At 38.4% G+C, this 20462-nt stretch overlaps 2 protein-coding genes across 2 annotated transcripts; one reads left to right on the forward strand and one right to left on the reverse strand.

Moving 5' to 3' along the window:
• Positions 1-7354: 7354 nt before the first annotated feature.
• LOC140938530 (galanin receptor type 1-like) lies at positions 7355-11505 on the forward strand. The gene is made up of 2 exons (XM_073388013.1): positions 7355-7547; positions 9733-11505. Exon 2 carries the CDS (start codon positions 9807-9809, stop codon positions 11184-11186), a length of 1380 nt encoding a protein of 459 aa, XP_073244114.1. The 5' UTR covers positions 7355-7547; positions 9733-9806; the 3' UTR covers positions 11187-11505.
• Positions 11506-11842: 337 nt separating this feature from the next.
• LOC140938529 (L-gulono-1,4-lactone dehydrogenase-like) lies at positions 11843-16346 on the reverse strand. The gene is made up of 3 exons (XM_073388012.1): positions 15685-16346; positions 14306-14347; positions 11843-14115 (listed from the first exon to the last, which is right to left on the reverse strand). Exons 1-3 carry the CDS (start codon positions 15698-15700, stop codon positions 12503-12505), a joined length of 1671 nt encoding a protein of 556 aa, XP_073244113.1. The 5' UTR covers positions 15701-16346; the 3' UTR covers positions 11843-12502.
• Between the last annotated feature and the right edge of the window lie 4116 nt (positions 16347-20462).

Consider the following 20462-nt stretch of genomic DNA (forward strand, 5'->3'; position numbering starts at 1 on the left):
ATTAGAATAACGACGTAAACCACTCCCAAGTCCATTCCCAAACCATTCTGATAATAGCGCCATAGAACGTAGAATACATGATTTTAATTGGCGGCCACCAGACCACATATGATAGACAGCGGATACCTAGCTCAGTAAAATCTTACCTGTTATAGCGTATCTTGAGAAAAATGATGAAGAACTTCTTGAAATAAATTAATCTTCTCAGTTCTCTTCCGAGAGAAAATAAAATCCAGATAAATAGAGCTACCTAACTCGCTTTGTGGCTTGTTGTTATTTTAAAGGGAAATCATCTTTATGATGAATCTTAAAATAAACAAAAAAAATTCTGCGTTGATTAGATGACATATTTAATTTGTTGGGCCAACAACTGGGATGTGTTCCGAAAGTATTTTGTATACAGAAGATTTTATCAATTTAATTTGTTTGAAATTGCTGCCCTCCTTCGTGATTTTTTATTTTGCTCCAGTGTACGACTTAACCATTGCAGCTATAAAGTATCTGAACTCCTGATTAGCAACTCATGTAAAAAGAGTTTATCACGACCGGAAATATAAAATGGGGCCTTGTCGATCTACATAGCGCTGAGAATGAAAATTTCAATTAAAATAAAATCCATTCATTGGCGTTTTTAATTAGGTGCATGGAGTAAATGACATCCATTCTGTCTTCGAATCTTTGATCCACAGGGAAATGCAGCATTGTAATGAGTGCACGCTGGCGTTCCAGTTAGATACAAAACCTTCCCTCGAGTTGATTTTACCTGAAACACCGCCGCCCTGATTACGTCTTTGATTCTAACCACTAGTTAGAATAAACAAGATACGTGTGCTGGTAGACCTACATAACTTTTATGATGCTTTTGTGAAAATCGTTTGCATGAGAACTTTTCAATTTTAATTTTTTGAGAAACTTAAGTGTGGAAGAATGACATTTCATAAGTAGGTTGAGTATGATCATAGTTATTTTTATATCACCTGAGAAATATCTAATTCCTTGGTGTTTCTTCAGTTTGCCGATTATTTTCATATATATTTTTGTCGCGCATAATGCAAAGGGACTTTAACATTTTAAAGATTGAGGCACAGGGAATTTTTTAGAAAAAAGGATATGTCGTGGTTTAATTTTATCCTTGATTCAAATTTGACTCTCCTTTGTTTCGATTTAAACTCATTATCATACATCAACATAACAAAAATGGGAAAAATAAATGTTGAACGAGACGAAAATTTGAACCACAACAGATCCACCACAACAGATTTGTGGAAACAAATACAATTGACACCAGACTGGTACTTAAAATGTCCTACCCCAAATGGGGTACATCTTACACATACCGATGAGCCTGTTTCAGGCTCGGAGTCCGGCCCGCTGAATTGAGAACGCGCGAACACGAAAACAAAACGGGAGGAAACTGCCCCGCCAACTTTTCGTGTGCCTTTTGCTCTCGCGTCTTCCCCACTATCCAGACTATCTGAGAGCCTGGAACAGGCTATACACATACAGTCAACGATTCCTCTGTTTTTTTAAATTAGCTTGTTTTAGACATCCTCGTTTTACATCGATTTTACACATGTTGACTTCGGGCCAAAACGTGTTGGAAAGTAAGCGACCTGCCAGGACTAGAATTTGCCTATCAAATTTTAAGATGATAGAGAAACTCCAGAGACAGTTCTCGCTTGTATCCCCCTTGTATGAAATACATGGTCATCCAAGGAGAATAAGCGGACTGCGCCCTTCAAGAAATTTTATGGGCAATTTGCATATTTTTTAAACTTGGGTTTTCGGATTGACGCCAGATTTGCAACAAACGTTTTGGGTCTTCTTATTCCGGAATACGATCAATCGAACCCACCCTAAACTAATTAAAGAAAGCTGAGAATCGTGGCGCATGTCAAATAAGAATAATAATGATGAAAAAAATACCTAAAACCTCTATGTTGTTCGTCCAAAATTTTGCATAAGCTTTCTTACAATTCCTCTTAGGATGATTGTAGGTCCCGAGAGGAATTGTTGACTTAGGCCTTAGTACCAGTTTTCATGATCAGCAAATTGAAAAGCACGTCGATCCTTTGCTGCCGGTAGCAACTGGAAGCAAATTGGTAGACGTATGTCATATGAACATATTTGATCAAAAGGCGTAAGTTTACGGTAACATCCGCTGGCAATCTGTTTGTCAGTGTCTTTAGCAGCTGCAAACAACAAATGATACAAATGATCGTAACATGCCTTGACCATACTGTTGCTATTATAAACTTTCATCCTATTTTGATCACTGTCACGTTTTGAGAAGATTATAATTGATTTACATCTCACAAAACTAATTTTGTTTGCTTCTTAAACAAAGATGTCTGTGTACATAACCCGAACCATTTTCTAGAAAATATTTGGTCTATTTATTTTTAAACCCCATGGTAAGCTAGTAGAGATATTGACCTACAGCTGAAATTTGGATTCCTTATCAATTTACAGGTAAAAAGGATGTTTTTTGTGATGTTATATGACATAACGTGCTTGTTGTTTGAGGGTATGATACGCATAAGTGAAAGTTACATGTATCTCAGGTTGTCATTCTCCTCGAATATTCTTAACTCAAACTCCGACATATATATACAAAGCGACCGAAGTTCGCATATTTTGATAGTACTTAAACTGGAAATCCTCCCGACTCATTAAACAGAAATCAAACTAACACAAGGAATAAAATCAGTTATAGCGTAAGAAATACAGTTTGAGTGGTGAATTAGCACCAGTTTATCAATCAAGGAATGACTGAAAGTGTGCTAGAACTTCACAGCGCCCGTTATGGAGAGAGCGTACTAGAGAGTTCAGCACTGATCTGCAGTGATATAGGGTTAAGCACTGAACTGCGACGGTTAGCTCTGAGATATTGGAATGGGATACAGCATACGTACATGTATATTTAAAAAATTCCAGGACTTGGCAGCTTGTCTTCGATGATGTAGTGGATATGGATGTAGGTTATGAAGCAAATAGGTTACTTGTGATATTTCAAAATTGTCGTATAACAATTTCGAAATACCACTCGTGGTATTTATGCCAAATATCACTACAACTCATGCTACTACCTATACATATTTTATATTCCACAGTTAAGTTGAAATTTTAAGTTGTTGTTCATGTAATTTTAGAAAAAGAAACAATCTGGCTTCAGCCGATGTTACCTAATGCTAACCACTCTCCCCGGTTGGTACTTGATGTATGGAGACATATATTGTACCGACTTTACTTGCAAAAGTTATACCTTCCCTTTTCTGCTTAGTACCTTGTTATCTTGTTACTCTGTTACCTTGTTACTCTGTAACCGTGTCACCCTCTTACTCTGTTGCCTTGTTACCCTGTTACTCTGTTACCTTGTTAAACTGTTGCCTTGTTACTCTGTTACCTTATTACTCTGTTACTTTGTTACCTTGCTACCCTGTTACCTTGTTAAAAGGTAACAGGGCAACAAGGGAACAGCGTAACAAGGTAACAGACTAACAAGGTAACAGGGTAACAAGGTCTCAAGGTAACAGAGTAACAAGGAAACAGTGTAACAAGAGAAAAGAGTAACAAGGTAACAGAGTAACTGGGTAACAGAGTAACAAGGTAACAGGGCAACAAGGTAACAGAGTAACAAGGTAACAGGGTAACAGAGTAACAAGAAAACAGAGTAACAAGGTAACAGGGCAACAAGGTAACAGAGTAACAAGGTAACAGGGTAACAGAGTAACAAGGAAACAGAGTAACAAGGTAACAGGGCAACAAGGTAACAGAGCAACAAGGTAACAGAGTAACAAGGTAACAGAGTAACAAGGTAATAGGGCAACAAGGTAACAGGGTAACAGAGTAACAAGGAAACAAAGTAACAAGGGAACAGAGTAACAAGGTAACAAGCTAACAGAGTAAAAAGGTAACAGAGTAACAAGGTAACAGGGCAACAGAGTAACAAGGAAACAAGTAACAAGGTAACAGAGTAACTGGGTAACAGAGTAACAAGGGAACAGAGTAACAGGGTAACAAGGTAACATGGCAACAAGGAAACAGCGTAACAAGGTAACAGAGTAACAAGGTAACAGGGCAACAAGGTAACAGAGTAACAAGGTAACAGAGTAACAAGGGAACAGAGTAACAAGGTAGTAGAGTAACAAGGTAACAGAGTAACAAGGGAACAGAGTAACAAAGAATCATGGTAACAAGGTAACAGAGTAACAAGGTAACAGAGTAACAAGGTAACAGGGTAACAAGGTAACAGAGTAACAAGGGAACCGCGTAACAAGGAAACGCAGTAATAAGAGTAATTTTCAAAACATAGTAATAAGAGTAAGGTCTAAAAAGGTGGAAACAGTAAGCAATCAACAATGAGACAGTGGATTCAAGTGAAATAGGTTAAGTCGGTATAATATATGTCCCCATACATGAAGTACCTACCCCCTTCCCTTGCGTTGCCTCGCTGACCAAAACGCCATAAGACTCTGGGTACGAGATTTCCCGACCCCTTCCGTTCTTTTGGTCACGTGAATTGTTCCAAACAAGTAAGCAGTGCGAGTGCGACTGAGATTTCCAAACAAAAACAAAATAAACAAAATGGCTAAAAAGAAACGTATTTTGTAGCCACTATCACCCCCTCAACAGTGTATACAAATATACAGTGAGATTTAACGTTGATTAAAAATTCCGACGTATTTACGTTGATATTAATTTAGATAATGCGTAATTCAAAATTGAGTGAGCACTTACTTTCCGGCAGGTCTTCAGAAACGTTTCAAGACATCTGCAAAATTGAGAGTGCTGTCGAACATCCTGCACACCGGATTGTTTCTAGATCCTGCAGCTATTAAGTACCACGTTAAGCTTAAAGAATCTATGTACATAAAATGGGAGAAACCCAACGTCAACCAACAGGTGAAACACATAAACTTGACTCTATCCCTGAGTATAAGTGTCACTAAATTCAAAACTTTTCAGTGCGCAATATTGCCAACGCAATGTAACGAATTTTGTAACATCGGGCGCGATTTAAATTCAACGGCGATTTCAAAATATGGAACACCACAGGTGGCCCAAGCGTAATATGGGAGTTTGTGTGGGAGATAAAACTTAGCTGAAATAAATGAACTAAAAAGGATAAAAGTTATCAATAAAGTGTAAATATTGTTACAAATTTCGCTAAAACTTTGTAAAAATACAAAGACAACGACACCAGGTAACAATATTTGCTCTTTATTAATAACTTCTATCGCTTTTAGTTCATTTTTTTTCATCTAAGTTTCATTTCCCATACAAACGCTTTATTTCCCATACAAACTCTTCATTTCCCATACAAACTCTTTATTTCCCATACAAACTCTCATATGACGCTTGGGCCACCTGTGCTAACACTGAAGATGATATCCTGGGACCAGGATCCGCATTGTGGGACAAGGAGAAAAAATCGGCGTTGGCCAAAAAGAAAAGTCGGTGAGCGAAGCGAGCCGAAAGGTGTTCTGGGAAGACGCCGCCCTTTCCCCTCCCCAGTATCTCGCTCGCCGATATTTTTCCTGTTTGACCCCGTTTTTTGCCTTTTTCCCCCACTGCGGAGCCTGGTCCCAGGCTATAGAGATGACGGTTATACCGTCGAAACATGTGTGGTAAATTAAAGAAAGCTGTTATGTTTATGCGGCTATGCATAAAGATTGTAGTGTTTCTTGTAACTCAACCTCGTTGCCAGGGTTCTTTGCTATTCCACCCTGCGGACTGAGGGAGTAAGAGGAAGAAGTCTCTCCCTTTCTCTCTCGCTCCTTAACAGGAGAAGAAAGAAAAAATTCTGGGTTGCTTAAAACAAGTTCAAAACCTTTGCTTGCTGGGAGATTAATTGCATAAATAGACGGCGACCGTCGAAAAAATCATAATAGATCATAATGGTGCCAGACGTTTAATAGCTTAGTGTCCATAGAAGTGAAAAAACTAACCGCCTCTGCTTTAAATCTTCATCGCATAGTTGTAGGTAGGGATGTGACAAATTCAAATTTTGACGTACCTAATTACATGAAATTTTCGCGACACGTTATTTCGCGAATTTGATATGCGCATATATTTCGCGATTTTGCGAAAATTTTATATTTTAAAGCACTTTAAATTCGCGTTTTTGCGACAACAATTTACATTTCATAGGCAATGGTATTTAACATGTCTTTGAATTAAATAAAACAACTTTATCAAAGGAACAATAACGTCAAACTTTTAGAAAAAAAAACAACGGGACTAAAATGTCAGCAGTAACAACAAAGCAGTTCTCACAATGTCCACAAGCAGTTCATGCTTTTACGTGAATTATTGTTCTTGAGTGAATTGACCACAACATCCATTTACACAAAAAATTCCTCAGGAAAGTAAAACATGTGAGTAGGGTAAACGTTTCAGTGGTGATAGATTCGTTCTTTCTTGGTTATGGACATAAGGTGAGTCATTTAATTTTCGCGTCATGTTATGTTAGCTTACGTTCGCGACACTTATTGTTCGCGAAATTCGCGAAATTGACGTGTCGCGAAAATTTCATGTAATAAGGTAGTAGATTGTTGACCGCGCGAGTATGTAGGCAGCTTTAAGAATTTGTAATTCTGGTGGTCAATTCTAGTGGGTTAGACCATATTTAATTGGTTACAGAACAACATTATTTTTCTTCAAATACTCCCTGATGTACGCTTGCTATCAAAACATAAAAAGCTGTCAAATACTGTTTGCCGACTTATCGCTTCCGATAAATGGAAACCTCCTAAGCTGTCTAGTCAGGCATCACTGTGGCGCCGAGCTAAGTGCATAGATTAAGTTAAAAGTGAGTAGCCTGCGGTTTTTACTACAGCTTTGGTAAGTAACATTTGTCAAAATACGCCCTGTTTTGACGGAATAAGTGCTCTGTAATTTTCACAAAGTTGAATCGGGAAAGAGACGTAGAGTTCAGTACAGCTAAGTTGTTCTTCCCTTCTTTCTTTCTCTCTTTCTTTCATTTTTTTATGAATATACTCTTAACTAAAGGAGAATAAGGCCTAAATCAGATGCAGCAGAACTATTGATGACTTGAACCATCCCCTGTTAGACGAGGCTAAAACCGGAACTTTCACGGAAATTTCAATTCATCTGGAGTGTGCAAAAGTCTTCAGTTTGTTCTTAAAAGTCAAGGTTTATTGCATATCGTTGATGCTGTGTCAGGAAAGACCTAGGAACACAAAACCTTATGAGAAAAAGCAAAGTACGCTTTTGTTGAGGAGGTACATATTTGGCTTTATTACAGTTGTTTCAAGATTTATAGGATATCAGCAGCACAGACTTTGTCCCCAGATAAAAACATGGATAGTTAGTTCCGGTTTGGCTCAGAACTACAGGAAAACAACTCGTTTACTGTATTATTGAATTCGCTTCTATTTTGCAGAAAGTTTGTTCCTTTTGTTTAATTTTGCATTTTAGGAGGGGAATTTTGACCCTGCATGATAACGATAACGAAGATAACGATGCGTCTTCATAAGTTTTCTTATTTTCCCCCTTTTGGTCAATTTCAATTAAGGAAGGAGGTAAAAAAGCACTGTGTTGATATGGATATGATATGTATTGATATACAATAACAATGATTTAAAGTCTGTTTTCCTTTCAACAATATACTGATTCGCATATCGGCGGCAGGCTAACTACTAATTTCGTTTTTCAAGCATTTCAAAGACAAAAGAAACATAGTAAAAATAATTAATCATACCATTCAATAATATCTGTATTTCCTTAAATTTATCTGGTTATTATTGTGTTTTAACATAGTTATTAGAGGAGACTGGTTATCAAAAGGGGCAAACATCAATGATAAAAACAACAGTGCTGCAGTTTATGTTGGAAGCACCCTGAAAGTGCACAATCCTTTATTTTCTGTTGGCAAATTGTTACGGAATAAATTAATGCAACGTTTTTATTGGTCAATACAATCAAAATGATAGGAATTCTTTTGAACGTTGTGCACTTTCAGGTCCACAAAAACATATAACAAAGGAGTCTGACGGGTTTCATAACCATTCCACTCAATTAACTATGGTTTTAATCGGTAACACCATGTATACAAATGGTAATACTGAATAAACTTGTTGTTGTTGTTGTTGTTGATATGATATGTATCTTGATCAGTGGACAACTAAGAAATGAGCAGTATGCTCAACACCTAATGTCTATAATATGTCGTGGTGTGAGACATTGCATGGTTTTTCCTAAAAATATTTTTTTTCTTCGTGTTTTATGTTAGTAAAGTAATAATTAAAAAGTGGCGCCGGACCCAACTTGATACTTTGAGCTAACAGAGGGCGGAAACGTTTGTATTATTCCCGTGATAAATCAACTAATCTGTTTTAAAAAGCTAACAACAGAAATGAGGAATTTAAATTCAAAATCAATAAAGTAGCCAAGAAGAAATAGATTTTTTTAAGGACAACTGAGGCGTAGAATGTTTTTTTCTTCAAGGAAATATGTTCTATTTAATGCTAACCAGCAGTCCACTGTTCTTAATGTCTTGTTCAACATAAAGATTGTTTTTCACCGGTCTCGAAGGTAAGATTTCCCTTCTTATAGGTTTTTCTAAAAAAAATTATGCTGCATTTGTCAGTTTTTGCTGTCTCCGTTTCTAATAAATCATTACGTGCCTCCCTAAAAGAAAATAGTTTATTACAGTCCGACATCCGGTAGTTAGCAGAAATTGAACAAAATTCACGCGTCACTTTAGTATTTATCGTTCGTTTGTACATTTCTATCGGACAAAAACATATTTTGTTTAAAACAATTTTGAGAGGTTTAGCTCTGATCTGGAACAGTGAATTGCGAAACAACGTCAACAGAAATAGGCAGTGGTTTTATTATATTCAAGAATGGCACAGTTTTTTGGAGAAAATGTTGAAACAGAGGCTTGTTTTATTTTAGGCATTGACGTAAGCCTTGGATTATTCTTTCTTTATTTGTTCCTTCATTATTAATTATTTTTCTGCGTAGCATTAGTATTTCAGATAAAAAGCTAAATTTTAAATGAAGTATAACCGTAAAAAATTTAGAGTAGAGGAAGTCAATAAGCTTCGCCTTTTGCAGTATTTAAACAGTAGATATTAATATGAATCACTGCCGTGACAGCTTTTGTAGTGACACTGGCTCGTCCAGTTACTGACGGTATAATTTTAAATGTAGGAATGTTACCATTGTTGCTTTAGATTCTCTTTTCAGTATTGCAGGATTGCTCTGAGCTACCTTTGGCAAAGTGCAAGCAGTAGGACATAGCTGAAATAAGTTATCTGTACTCAATTTATGTCATAAGTTTACTAACATATGGCTTTGTACGTTTGTTCCCTCCCACAAGTATAGTAGACATATTAGGGAGAGAGTCATTAAGACAAGAATAACAGAGCTGCAGCATAAATACAAGCCAATTGGTTTGATCTTCAATCTAATTTGTGTGGCGGAACTCGACAATATTACCATGTTATGCTGAAAGAAAATTGTTCGAGTACACAAAGCAATGTGCATAAATTGTTAAAAGATCTTAGTCATTTTTGCGTTGACTACTTCCCTGATATTTTTTCAATCCGTTCTCAGTGAAAAGAACTGTCTTCAGCTGAAAGATCAGACGCCACAGGAGAGCATCAATTTTCAGTAATTCCAATTTTCAAACGTTTACGAAATCTATTTCCTTTTATTTATCTGTTGCAATTAATTCAACTAGACCTTGTTTCCTTGCAGTAAGAGACGGAAGTGGTTTTGAAGGAAAAATTCCATAGAAAACAAGCCCAGCCCTTCATCAGTTGGTGAACAGAATGTCTCTCATTCCTCGATTGGAACTGACTGAACTACCTAACTACGAAATGAGCACAGATCAACCAAGAATAAACTCGTCAATCGACAACGACACAGAAAGAGAAACACGTCTAGATGAAGCTGAACGAAACTTCAAAATTATTTTTTACTGTTGCCTTTTCGTTTTTGGCTCGATAGGCAACTTTTTGGTGGTTGTGGTCGTGAAAGAAAAGCGTAAACGAACTATAAACGACTATTTCATTTTAAACTTGGCAATCGCAGATTTGACTTTCTTGTGGTTTTCAGTCCCATTTTATAGCTACGAACTTTTTCAGCCATTTACAAAAAACGTATTTTACTGCAAAGTTATCTGGCCGATAATGTCTGTTACTCTTTCTGCAAGCATTTTTACCTTAACTTCAATGGCGGTTGAACGATGTCGTGGAATTACAAATCCATTACGTCCAAGAATCAAGCTCAAAGCCACCATAGTTTGGATTTTTCTTGTATGGATATGCGCTTTTTTCACTATACTTCCGCTAATGATCGTGGCAAGGCAAGAAAAAGATGGCTGTGTTGAGGATTGGCCGAAGAATTATTTCCGTCAAAGTTACACTGCAGCGTTATTTGGAATGCAGTATGTTATACCTTTACTGATAATTACCATAACCTACCTTAGAATTGCATTTTGCCTGTTAAGATCACGTTTACCAATGCGAACGTCGATAAACTCAAGCGGACAAGTTGTCAGACTCAAGACAAGAACTGAAAATGTACACATAATACAAACACTGGCAGTTATCGTAATTCTTTTTATGGCTTGTATGTTGTCTAATCAAATTGCATGGATGCTGTTCGACTTTGGCGGAGATTCCTATAATCAACTTTCCCACGCTTTTTGGACCTGTGCAGAAGCACTTATTTACTTCCACGCATGCGTGAATCCAATCGTGTATGGAACTTTAACACGCCAGTTTCGCCGCGTATACATTCGGGTTTTTTTAAACATTTTTTGCTGTAGTAAAAAGAGCTTCATGTTTATCGGCATTTCGGAGAACCTTTCAAGTGAAAGAAAATCCAGAAGAAAGGATGGTGCCTTCGTGCTTCACGGCTCTCATAGGTACAGGGGTGTGATCGAAAGACGTGAAACATCACACCTTGAAATTCGGTCCTCGCCAAATTTATCAACCAGTGCAGAAACTTACTGCATAGGGAGTCCATCAGCAACTTCTTCTTCTGCTAGACACTCAATGAGCAAAGAGGTACGTTTGAGAACATCTGGCACACAGGACTGTATGGATACAAAGAAAAGTTTGAACATGTCCTTTTCTAACAATGCATTAGATGAGTCGTCTGTTGAAGACGTTGAAGACGAACGTGTCCAAGAAACAAAACTGTAATTGCGCTCTTAATGTGTTACCGCATCTGTGTTTTTTTAGATCGATAGAAAGTTAGAGAAACCTAGCTGTGTACTATCATCGCATATCTAAACGGTTTATATGTCATTAAAACTGCCAAAATCCATCTTTAATGAGTAGGCGTACATTACGAAATGCTTCACAAAAGGATCCTCAAAAAAGAATTACAAATAATATTAATGAAATTTCTATGAATAAGGTAAATAGAAAAATTATTAACTGTCAATTAGAAATAACAAGTAAGAATGGGGAAAAATCAAGGATAATTTGTTGCTAAATGTGCGCTGATACAAAGATAGAATTAGAAACCACATATTAACATTTGCCTATGGACAAGCCATCCTTAAATGCAGGTATGGTAGGCGTTTCTCTTGAGGTAATGTCTAAGGCATTCCATGCATCTACAACAAACTTTAGAGTGTTCAGTGTCCTCATCTTCTTAAGGCAAAAGATGTACGGATATGTAATGCTACATCTGCTATCACAATTTTAAAATTTGGTATTGAACAGACCTCGTGAATAGAAATAATTTTTATAGACTTTTAAGTGAAAGTAGCGCACTTCAGCCTTCCAAGCTGTCAAGGCTTCTAGTGGAGCCAGAAGTGCCAAGTGTAGAAATTGTAGCGTAGTAGTTATTCCCCAGCCCCCCTCGGCCTCTCCCCCACCTCCCCCCATAATATTACTGTAGGCTATCCAAAAGGGGTGTATTAGAAGTTTTAGAGAACATAATCCTATTAGTTTATTGGTAGGTGGGACTTGATCAACTCCGAAAATCCTAGTTTCCTCTTTATTTTATGACGCATATAATGAGCGTGTCTTCAGTCCTATTTAGTCTAATGTAAGGTTCTTGTTAAAAACTGATGCCAAGTATGAACATTGACTCTGTGAAAGTGCTTAATTGCTTACTCTCAACAAAAATATTTGTAGTGTCAATTCAACTTAGCCTCGCATTGCCTCGTACTAATATACATTGTGCCTTCTTAATATTAAAAGTAAGTTGATTGAGTTAAACTCTCTCTTAGCCATTTGAATGCGGGTTCTAATTCCAGCATTTGTGGTTCTCGAAAGCACATAACTAATTGTTCATTTACTTTAACTATGAGGAGATAAATTGAAAATCATATTATTTCTCTCTTTTTCGGCGGCTGTTCTATTCGCTGCCTTTAAGTATTTTCACTGAATAGAATGATATATTGTATGAAATCACGCAAAGAATTATTTCTATATTTTGAGATCACAATTTAAAGAGACATCAAATTTACCGCTAAACGGGAAAAGATCACTTAGCACAATTCTCTCTAACAGCTCTTAGCACTAGAGATCTCAAGAATACTACGCCAGTATTCAGTCACAAACACTTGATCTGGATCCATTTCATCGCGCAGCTTTAGCCAGTTATCCAGTTTAGGGTACACGCTCTTTAGATACGATAAGTTGAATTTTGTATTCCCACATTTCTGACCGGGTAGCGGAAGATACTTTCCCCAATGCAGACGGGTCCCAGGGATATCCAGTAAAGCATCCCAGAAGTACGAGAAAAACTCTCTTTTGTCACCTTTATTGTAAAACCACCAGTAAGCATCAATTCGCACCATTTTCTGGTTGTATGACATGCTCAGCCAAAACGGGGACTCTTTGGCACCGTAGATTTCGATGGCAAAGTTTCCAGCGGCTTTCTGGTTCTCAAAGAGCTTGAGTAGTTTGTCCATGACGGTTTTGCATTGGCCAAGTGGGATCCAAATTTCTGTGAAATCAACTTTGATAATGGAGTCTGTGTGGGCCTGGTTATCCATGGGCAGACTCTCAAACCATATGTCACAAAACCGTTTTGGCTCCCCTAGCGGCACAAACTGGCGGAGTATGGTGCCGATTATGGCGTAATCCCATTCGCTTGGATGTTCCTTTTGTAAGAGACAGTTGCAGACCTTCAAAGCAACGGCAGCCATACCAGCAGTTAGGGTGCAGGACAAGATGGACTTGTAGGGTACAATGTCTCCTTTAGAGGTCTGTTTTCCAACCCACTCCTGAACACGCCGTACGTCCTTCTGTGGGAACCAATTAACTCGAAAGTATTCATTGTTCTCCAAACTTTCCTTAAGTTTAGTCTTCCCTTTGTCGTTGGGCCCTAGCGCGGAGTCCGCAAACTTCTTATTTGACTCCGAACCTTTAACGAGCCTCATCTCAGGGAGACGAAATGTTACGTGGGTTATGACGCCAAACAGCCCCATCGAAACGCCCACGGCAGACCAGAGGTCCGTCCCAGGCTTTGCAAGCTGGAGATGACCGTTGCCGTCAACAAACTCAATCTCCTGGATTACCTCATGAAAGCTGTGCCACAAACTTCCCCCTGCAGAACCCGTCATGATGAACCCACCAATTGTTTGATGTGTGATACCTGCCAGCTCCGGAAAGCCAAACCCTTGGACGGCCACCTGATAACACGCAGAGTTTTGCAGGTCCGAATCAGGATCCATGGGATTTCTGCCTAGGTAACACCCCGCACCTATGCGACAGTAAAGCCAGTTTTCTTCACCTTCCAACTGAACTTCCCGTATTTCTACTTTGCGTAGGTCGCCCGTTAAACAGAGAGTAATGCCATCCTTTGGGAAAACAGACGCGTGTACAGAGTGTGCTGAGCCAGTAACGCGAATGATGTTCTTTTCTCTTTTTGCTTTTAGAATGGCTTCTGTGACTTCAGCTACGGACGCCACCTTTGAAATTAGGGCACCAGGATCGGCTCCTGAGGTATTTACTTCTTCCAAAGGTGGTTGTTTCACATTCACCTGTGACTCATCATGAATGTCGTGTACAAAAAGAGACTCCAAGATGTTGTCTTCTAGAGTGTTCCCAAACAAAGGAGAAATAATCCTAAAGAATCGTTTTGAATCTTCATTTCCTTCTGTCTGTAAAGCTAACGAAAGTTTACATAGTGAATAATGTATACCCGACAAATAAATAAAAGAGTACATAGAGCTGATCAAAACGGTAAAAAAATATCGCTTACAAGTCGGGCTAGTACCTGGACTAAAACAACCAAGCTACTGGTAATTGCATGTTAAGACGCCCATATAGTTACTCACATTAAAAATATTCAATCTCACCTGACTTGGAAGTCATCGCTTGAAGGCATGTTACTTGACAATCTGCATTGATACAAAGGTCTCTTTTAGAATCTGAACTGCATTGATGAAGCCAAAGTATGTTTGGATACCGCTGATGCAAAGTTACTTCATGCATATGAAATTCAGGACTTAAAGAATGCTGACACGGCTAACCGAGAAAAATGTTGCAATAGCTTATTTGACGGGGCGAAAAGGACTACATCATTTTTCCATATTTCGTATACATGAAAGATTTAGCGATATGGCAACTTCATGCACAGTCATACGGCCTCAGAGACTATATTTTTTAAAAAATCGATGTGTTCACAAAATGGCTTCAGTCTTTTCTTTTAATTCAAATGTGAGTTTGACTGAACTTACGATGGATACTGAACACTGTTGTAACCTTCAGAGATTCAAGGACGTTAAACCTTTTCTGACTTTCCTGCTCAAAGCCTATAGCGGTCGCTAGGGGGTCTTAGGACGAAAAAAGCAAGACTAAAATAAAGCGGAATTTAAATATCTTTTGAGCAATTTTATCCACACACGACCTTTGACACTGTATGATCGAGTGTCTTCCGAGAATGAGGAGTGTTTTTCCGCCGAAAATATATCGTGTACGGCCTCTGTGACATTATGTAAACCGACCAGAAGTCGCAGTTTCGGTTTCTATGATGGAAATTAAGGAAAGGGACCCCAGCAATGATGAGATCATATATGAACTGGCAGCGATGACTCGGCGATGTCAGTAAGCAAAAATTGATCCATTAGATTTTCCTTGAAACATGCGAACTGCAAAAGCAGAGCCGCTTTAAACATCCCTGAGAAAAGACTGAGCTTTCCTATTATTAAAGATGATCAGAAATTTTCACCACGCCAGTGTAACCGTACTGACCTTTACCTATGATTTACACGCAAGTCGAAATCTATTTAGGCGGTCTCGTGAACAGGGGCACCCACCGAGAATATAGTTCAGAACCACTTAAACATAACATTGTTAAACGCATTTTAGTATTTAAACGGTACATATAGTCATTTTTTAATGCCCTAAGAATTTTTCATCTGTTCGGATTACCTAGCTGAAAGTCTAGTGATCCGAAAAATATAGGGATCAAAACTTACCTTTTCGAAAATTTCCGCGAGAAAAAAGGCTCACGAAAATTCTAGGTGACCTTTTTAGGGTAAAAATCCGTTAAAAATGGGCAGTTAAACCATTTTTGAGATGTTCGAAAATCCTAGGAGAGGCAGGCAAGCAAGAAATTTTACAACAAATGTTCCGAAAATTCTAGATCTCAAATCGTTTTCCGAAAATTGACGTTGGGTGCCCCTGCGTAAAGATCTCAGAGGCAGTAACTAATTATTGGCAGCTGTGAACGTACCTGATCGTGACGCCATACTATAGATGATATCCTCTGCTTGGATGGATCGATTCTAGGCTAGTGAACACCGTCAACTTACTTGCGTTAAGGTACAACTTCAGTGAGGGCAACAACAAAGTGACCTCTCTTTCCTAGAATGGCTCTACGCTTGATTGCTTAAACTCTTCCAGTATTCTGATTGGCTCACTTACTCACGAAAAATAGAGTCTTTCCATTATTATTTCAAGCAATAGCTATAGAATTCTGGCAGATGTGTGTTAAAACGATTAGCATAAAGTGCATTTACTGTTGTCAGCATGCCAAATAAGGCATTATAAAGTGCAAAACATCATGATGCATAAATATAAAGAAAGCATGAAGTTAAATAGGATATAATTGCACGATGACGTCATTTTACTACAACTACCAGAATTCTTCGGTTTGTTGTTTTCTTGTGAAAGTCAGAGCTGTTGTTTATTAAACCTCAGCGAGATTTACAAATTTAAATAAGAAAGTAAAAACGACATGAATTCTGGAAAGTGTAGTCCAATGTCATCGTGAAAATGGCGTATTGACGACAAGAAGGTAAAGGGACTGCATTAACGAATTCCGTGTAGTATTAGAACGTAAGTGCTACTTCTATATTGGTATCCTTGTTATTTAAAATAATAACGAGCTTAACTATGTATTGTTTAAAATCGCTCCGAAGTTCTCTTGACTTCATCAGTTTCAAGAGTGATAAAAACGTTTTGGTGTCAATCTAAAATACACTTAAAAGTATTTCACATCATTGTGTTTCAACCAAAATATCAAAAATAGCAGGAATAATAGCAAAAGCAAGACATTATTTAGACCTTAAAAATTTAATGAAACTATAAAATACCACATGGTTCATCCAAACCTGACCTACTGTAACATCAAAGCCTGGTTTCCAAATGATCGCTACGATCGCTGTGATCGCTACGTTCGAGTCAGGAAAACGAGTCAGGGATTGCAGCGATCACGTGGAAACCACTTTCCAGCGATCGTAGCGATCGCAGCGACAACGATCGCTGAGATAGAAAAAGTTCTATCTCATCGATCGTTGTCGCTGCGATCGCTACGATCGCTGGAATGTGGTTTGCATGTGATCGTTGCAATCACTGAACTTTTTTTCTCAGAGATCGCAGCGATCATATGGAAACCAAGCTTAAATGGGCAAGCAAATATCCAAATAGACTAAGATCTGTTTATATAGCACAAAAGAAAATAGTAACATTGATGTGTCGAAAATTGATACGGGTGAGAAAACCTCTTTCGAGTTCTCGAAATGGAGCTTAAATACCAACTCGTTTCGCGCTAGGTTGTCAATTATCTATCGTCAACCCTACTCTAATCTGCATCCGGAGTCTCTGAAAACGTTTTTTGATGGAGGGGGACATGGGGGTTTACGGTATTGCGGTATTGGGCTTTTTTTCATGCGGTATTTCGGTAATTTTCATTTTAAAGTGCGGTATTGCGGTATCATCTAGTTCTGCGGTATGCGGTTTTTCATCATTTTGGTTGACGGTATTCGGTGAAATAAGATTGTTCACGGTATAACGGTACCGTTTATTTGCGCTTTCATTTCGATACAATACGCAAAACAAAACACAGTAGGACATAAAGGTCAATAAAAGTTAAAATTCAGAAGTCTTGAGACATAACAGTAAATGATTACACCATTTGTGGGTCATTTTGTGACAGTTAATGGTCGATAATATACAATGTGATTGTTGCTGCATCCAATGATAATGAGTCATCTCAAGTCACCTTACCAGGCTTTTCGATCTGTGTACTTGAGCCGGTGGTAATTCGAGGTCTTACACGTTTTCTCACAATGGCTGAGATCGCTGAGGTTGAAGGCGGCGTGGTTATCATTGACTGTGTGGCAGTTTCTTGGAAGAGGGCGAAGGAGGCTAACATTATCGCAACAAGAATAAGTATAGATGTCGGGTTTCGAGAATTAAAATTTGGTAAGTTTGCCTCTTACCGGCGCGGCGTGTGAGACAGTCGAGACAGAATTTTCGAGGCGCAGGAATTTTTTTTCGTTATCAAAATCCTTGTATGAATTTTTTTTCATTTAATTTTCCCTTGCGCGAATATTTTTTTTTGTACTTCGCCCCCCCCCCCAAATAAGTTTTCTAAGGGTCAGTCACTTATCAAAACTCGCACTAGACGTGCGTGGAAAGGGTTTGGATTGGTTTGTTTTTCGCGCTTTCAAGAGTTATTTTTATTGGAGTTAATTAGCTGTTGGGTCCACCTACCAAAAGGTTGAACGAATGTAGTTTACTTTTCCGTGAAAATTTGCGAAAATTTTGCTAACTACCAAAATATTTAAAAAAAAACATGCACATCTGGTGCATAAATGCCTGAGATAAGTAAACGTACTAGATGGAAGCAACCATAAGTATGCGGAAACGATTATAAATATGATTAAAATATGCGGTATCGGTATTTGGACAATTTTCGACGCGGTATTTCGGTATTTGCCATTTTTTCTTACGGTATTACGGTATTGGGTATCCCCCAATGTCCCCCTCTTGATGACTTTGCTTCATACATGGAGAGTATCATTCTAACACCAGAACCGCTTATCATTACGGGTGACTTTAATATCCACGTTAATAATACGAACGATTCTGATGCTTGTGAATTTTTGGATTTGCTGGCGTCGCTTGGCCTAAAACAACATGTCGTTGGTCCTACCCACGAGGGTGGCCACACCCTCGACTTGGTGATCACCAGGCAATATGATCAGGTTATTAAGTCTGCCCCGATGATTGATCGGTTTATCACTGACCATGCCGCAGTACTGTGACAACTTGATTCAGTGAAACCCTGTTCAGCTGTTAAGGAAATCAGTTACAGGCAGCTAAAATCTATTGACATGGATGCATTCAGAGCTGATTTATCGACGTCTGAATTGTGTACCAATGTTTTTACGGATTTGGATATGATGGTCTCCTGATACAACTCCACACTGTCGTCGTTACTTGTTAAATATACCCCTCTGAGAACTAAGTCTGTTGCTAATAGGAAACGTGTGCCTTGGTTTAACCACAAAATTAATGATGCTATTAAGGCTAGGCGGAGAGCAGAGAGGAAATGGCGCTATTCTAAATCTCCACAGGATCTAAGTGTTTTCAAAAAGAAGAAAAACCATGCAATATATTTGATGAACCAAGCTCGCTGTGATTATTACACCAATCATATCCAGCAAAACAGTTCTGATCAGAGAAAACTGTTTAATGTTACGAAGTCCCTGTTGTGTGACACCATCACTGCATCGTTTCTCCGTGTTGACACTGTTCAGCTTGCCAATGATTTTGGAAATTTCTTTGCACAGAAGATTGAGAATATAAACGCGTCTTTGGCTTGTGTTACCATCTCTCAAGAAGCCTGGTTTGGACTTTGCGTTCAAAAATTTTCGTCCAGTCAGTAACCTCTCTTATATTTCTAAATTGTCGGAGAGGGCTGGGACAGAGCAGTTTCTGGAGCATCTGACTGCCAACAATTTATATTCTCAGCTTCAATCGGCGTATAAACAGCAACACGGCACGAAGACGGCCTCACTTAAAGTTAAGAACGATATTTTGATGTCTATAGATGAGCAACATGTCACCTTGCTTGTATTATTAGATTTAAGTGCAGCTTTTGACACGATACATCATGATAAGCTGATTGGTCGTCTTGAGTCTGATTTGGGAATAACTGACAATGCGCTTGCCTAGTTTAAATCGTATCTATCTGACAGTTTCCAGCGTGTCTCTGTAAATGGTAGTCTCTCAGATCAGTTTCCTTTAAAACATGGTGTTCCTCAAGGATCATGTTTGGGTCCCTTGCTTTTCACTATCTACACGCGCAAACTGTTTCAGATCGTTGAACGCCAACTCCCACGAGTTCACTGCTACGCGGACGATACACAGTTGTATGTATCATTCAGCCCCAATCGATCTGCGAATGCTTATTTTGCCATCAAGTCCATGACTGACTGTATCAGTGACATTAGGAGTTGGATGATTTCAGATAATCTTATGTTAAACGATGATGAAACAGAATTTCTAATTATAGGTACTAAGGCAGCAGCTGGCCAAGGTTAACATCAATTGCATTAGGGTTGGGTCGACTGATATTTGTCCTGTAACAGTAGCTAGAAACCTAGGCTCATGGTTTGATGAGCAGCTCACTATGTCAACTCATATTAGCAAGTTATGTAGTGTTGCCTTTTACCATTTGCATAATATCAAACGCATTCGCAAGTATTTGTCTCGAGAATCAGCGGAAATGCTTGTTTATGCGTTTATTACATCTCGTGTTGATTATTGTAACAGTCTTTTGTATGGGCTGCCCAACTACCAGCTTATCAAATTGCAGAGTGTTTTAAATGCCTCAGCCAGGCTAGTTTGTAATGCCCCTAGGTTTTGCCACATTTCACCCCTTCTTCGTGATCTGCATTGGCTTCCTTTTAAAGCCCGGATAGAATTTAAGATACTGCTTATTACGTTCAAAGCAATTCACGGCCTTGCTCCTAAATATCTATGCGATTTACTAACATTTAAATCGTCCTTATATAACCTTAGATCTTCAGATAGTATTTTACTTTCTATGCCAGCTGTTCGATCGAAGACGTTAGGTGATAGTGCTTTTATGGTAGCAGGGCCAAGGCTCTGGAACTCTCTTCCAAAACAACTTCGTGCGATTACTAATGTGAGCTAATGTGAACAGTTTCAAGGCGCATATTAAGACTTATCTTTTTAAAACTTTATATTGTTGAACAA

The sequence above is a fragment of the Porites lutea genome, chromosome 5 (genome assembly GCF_958299795.1).
Source record: "Porites lutea chromosome 5, jaPorLute2.1, whole genome shotgun sequence".
In the NCBI taxonomy this organism is placed as follows: domain Eukaryota; kingdom Metazoa; phylum Cnidaria; class Anthozoa; order Scleractinia; family Poritidae; genus Porites; species Porites lutea.

Coding starts and splice junctions, on each gene's coding strand:
- LOC140938530 (XM_073388013.1), top strand. CDS start 9,807: ATGTCTCTCATTCCTCGATTGGAACTGACTGAACTACCTAACTACGAA.
- LOC140938529 (XM_073388012.1), bottom strand. Junction 14,116..14,305: donor AGCGATGACTTCCAAGTCAG/GTGAGATTGAAT, acceptor AACTTTCGTTAG/CTTTACAGACAGAAGGAAAT.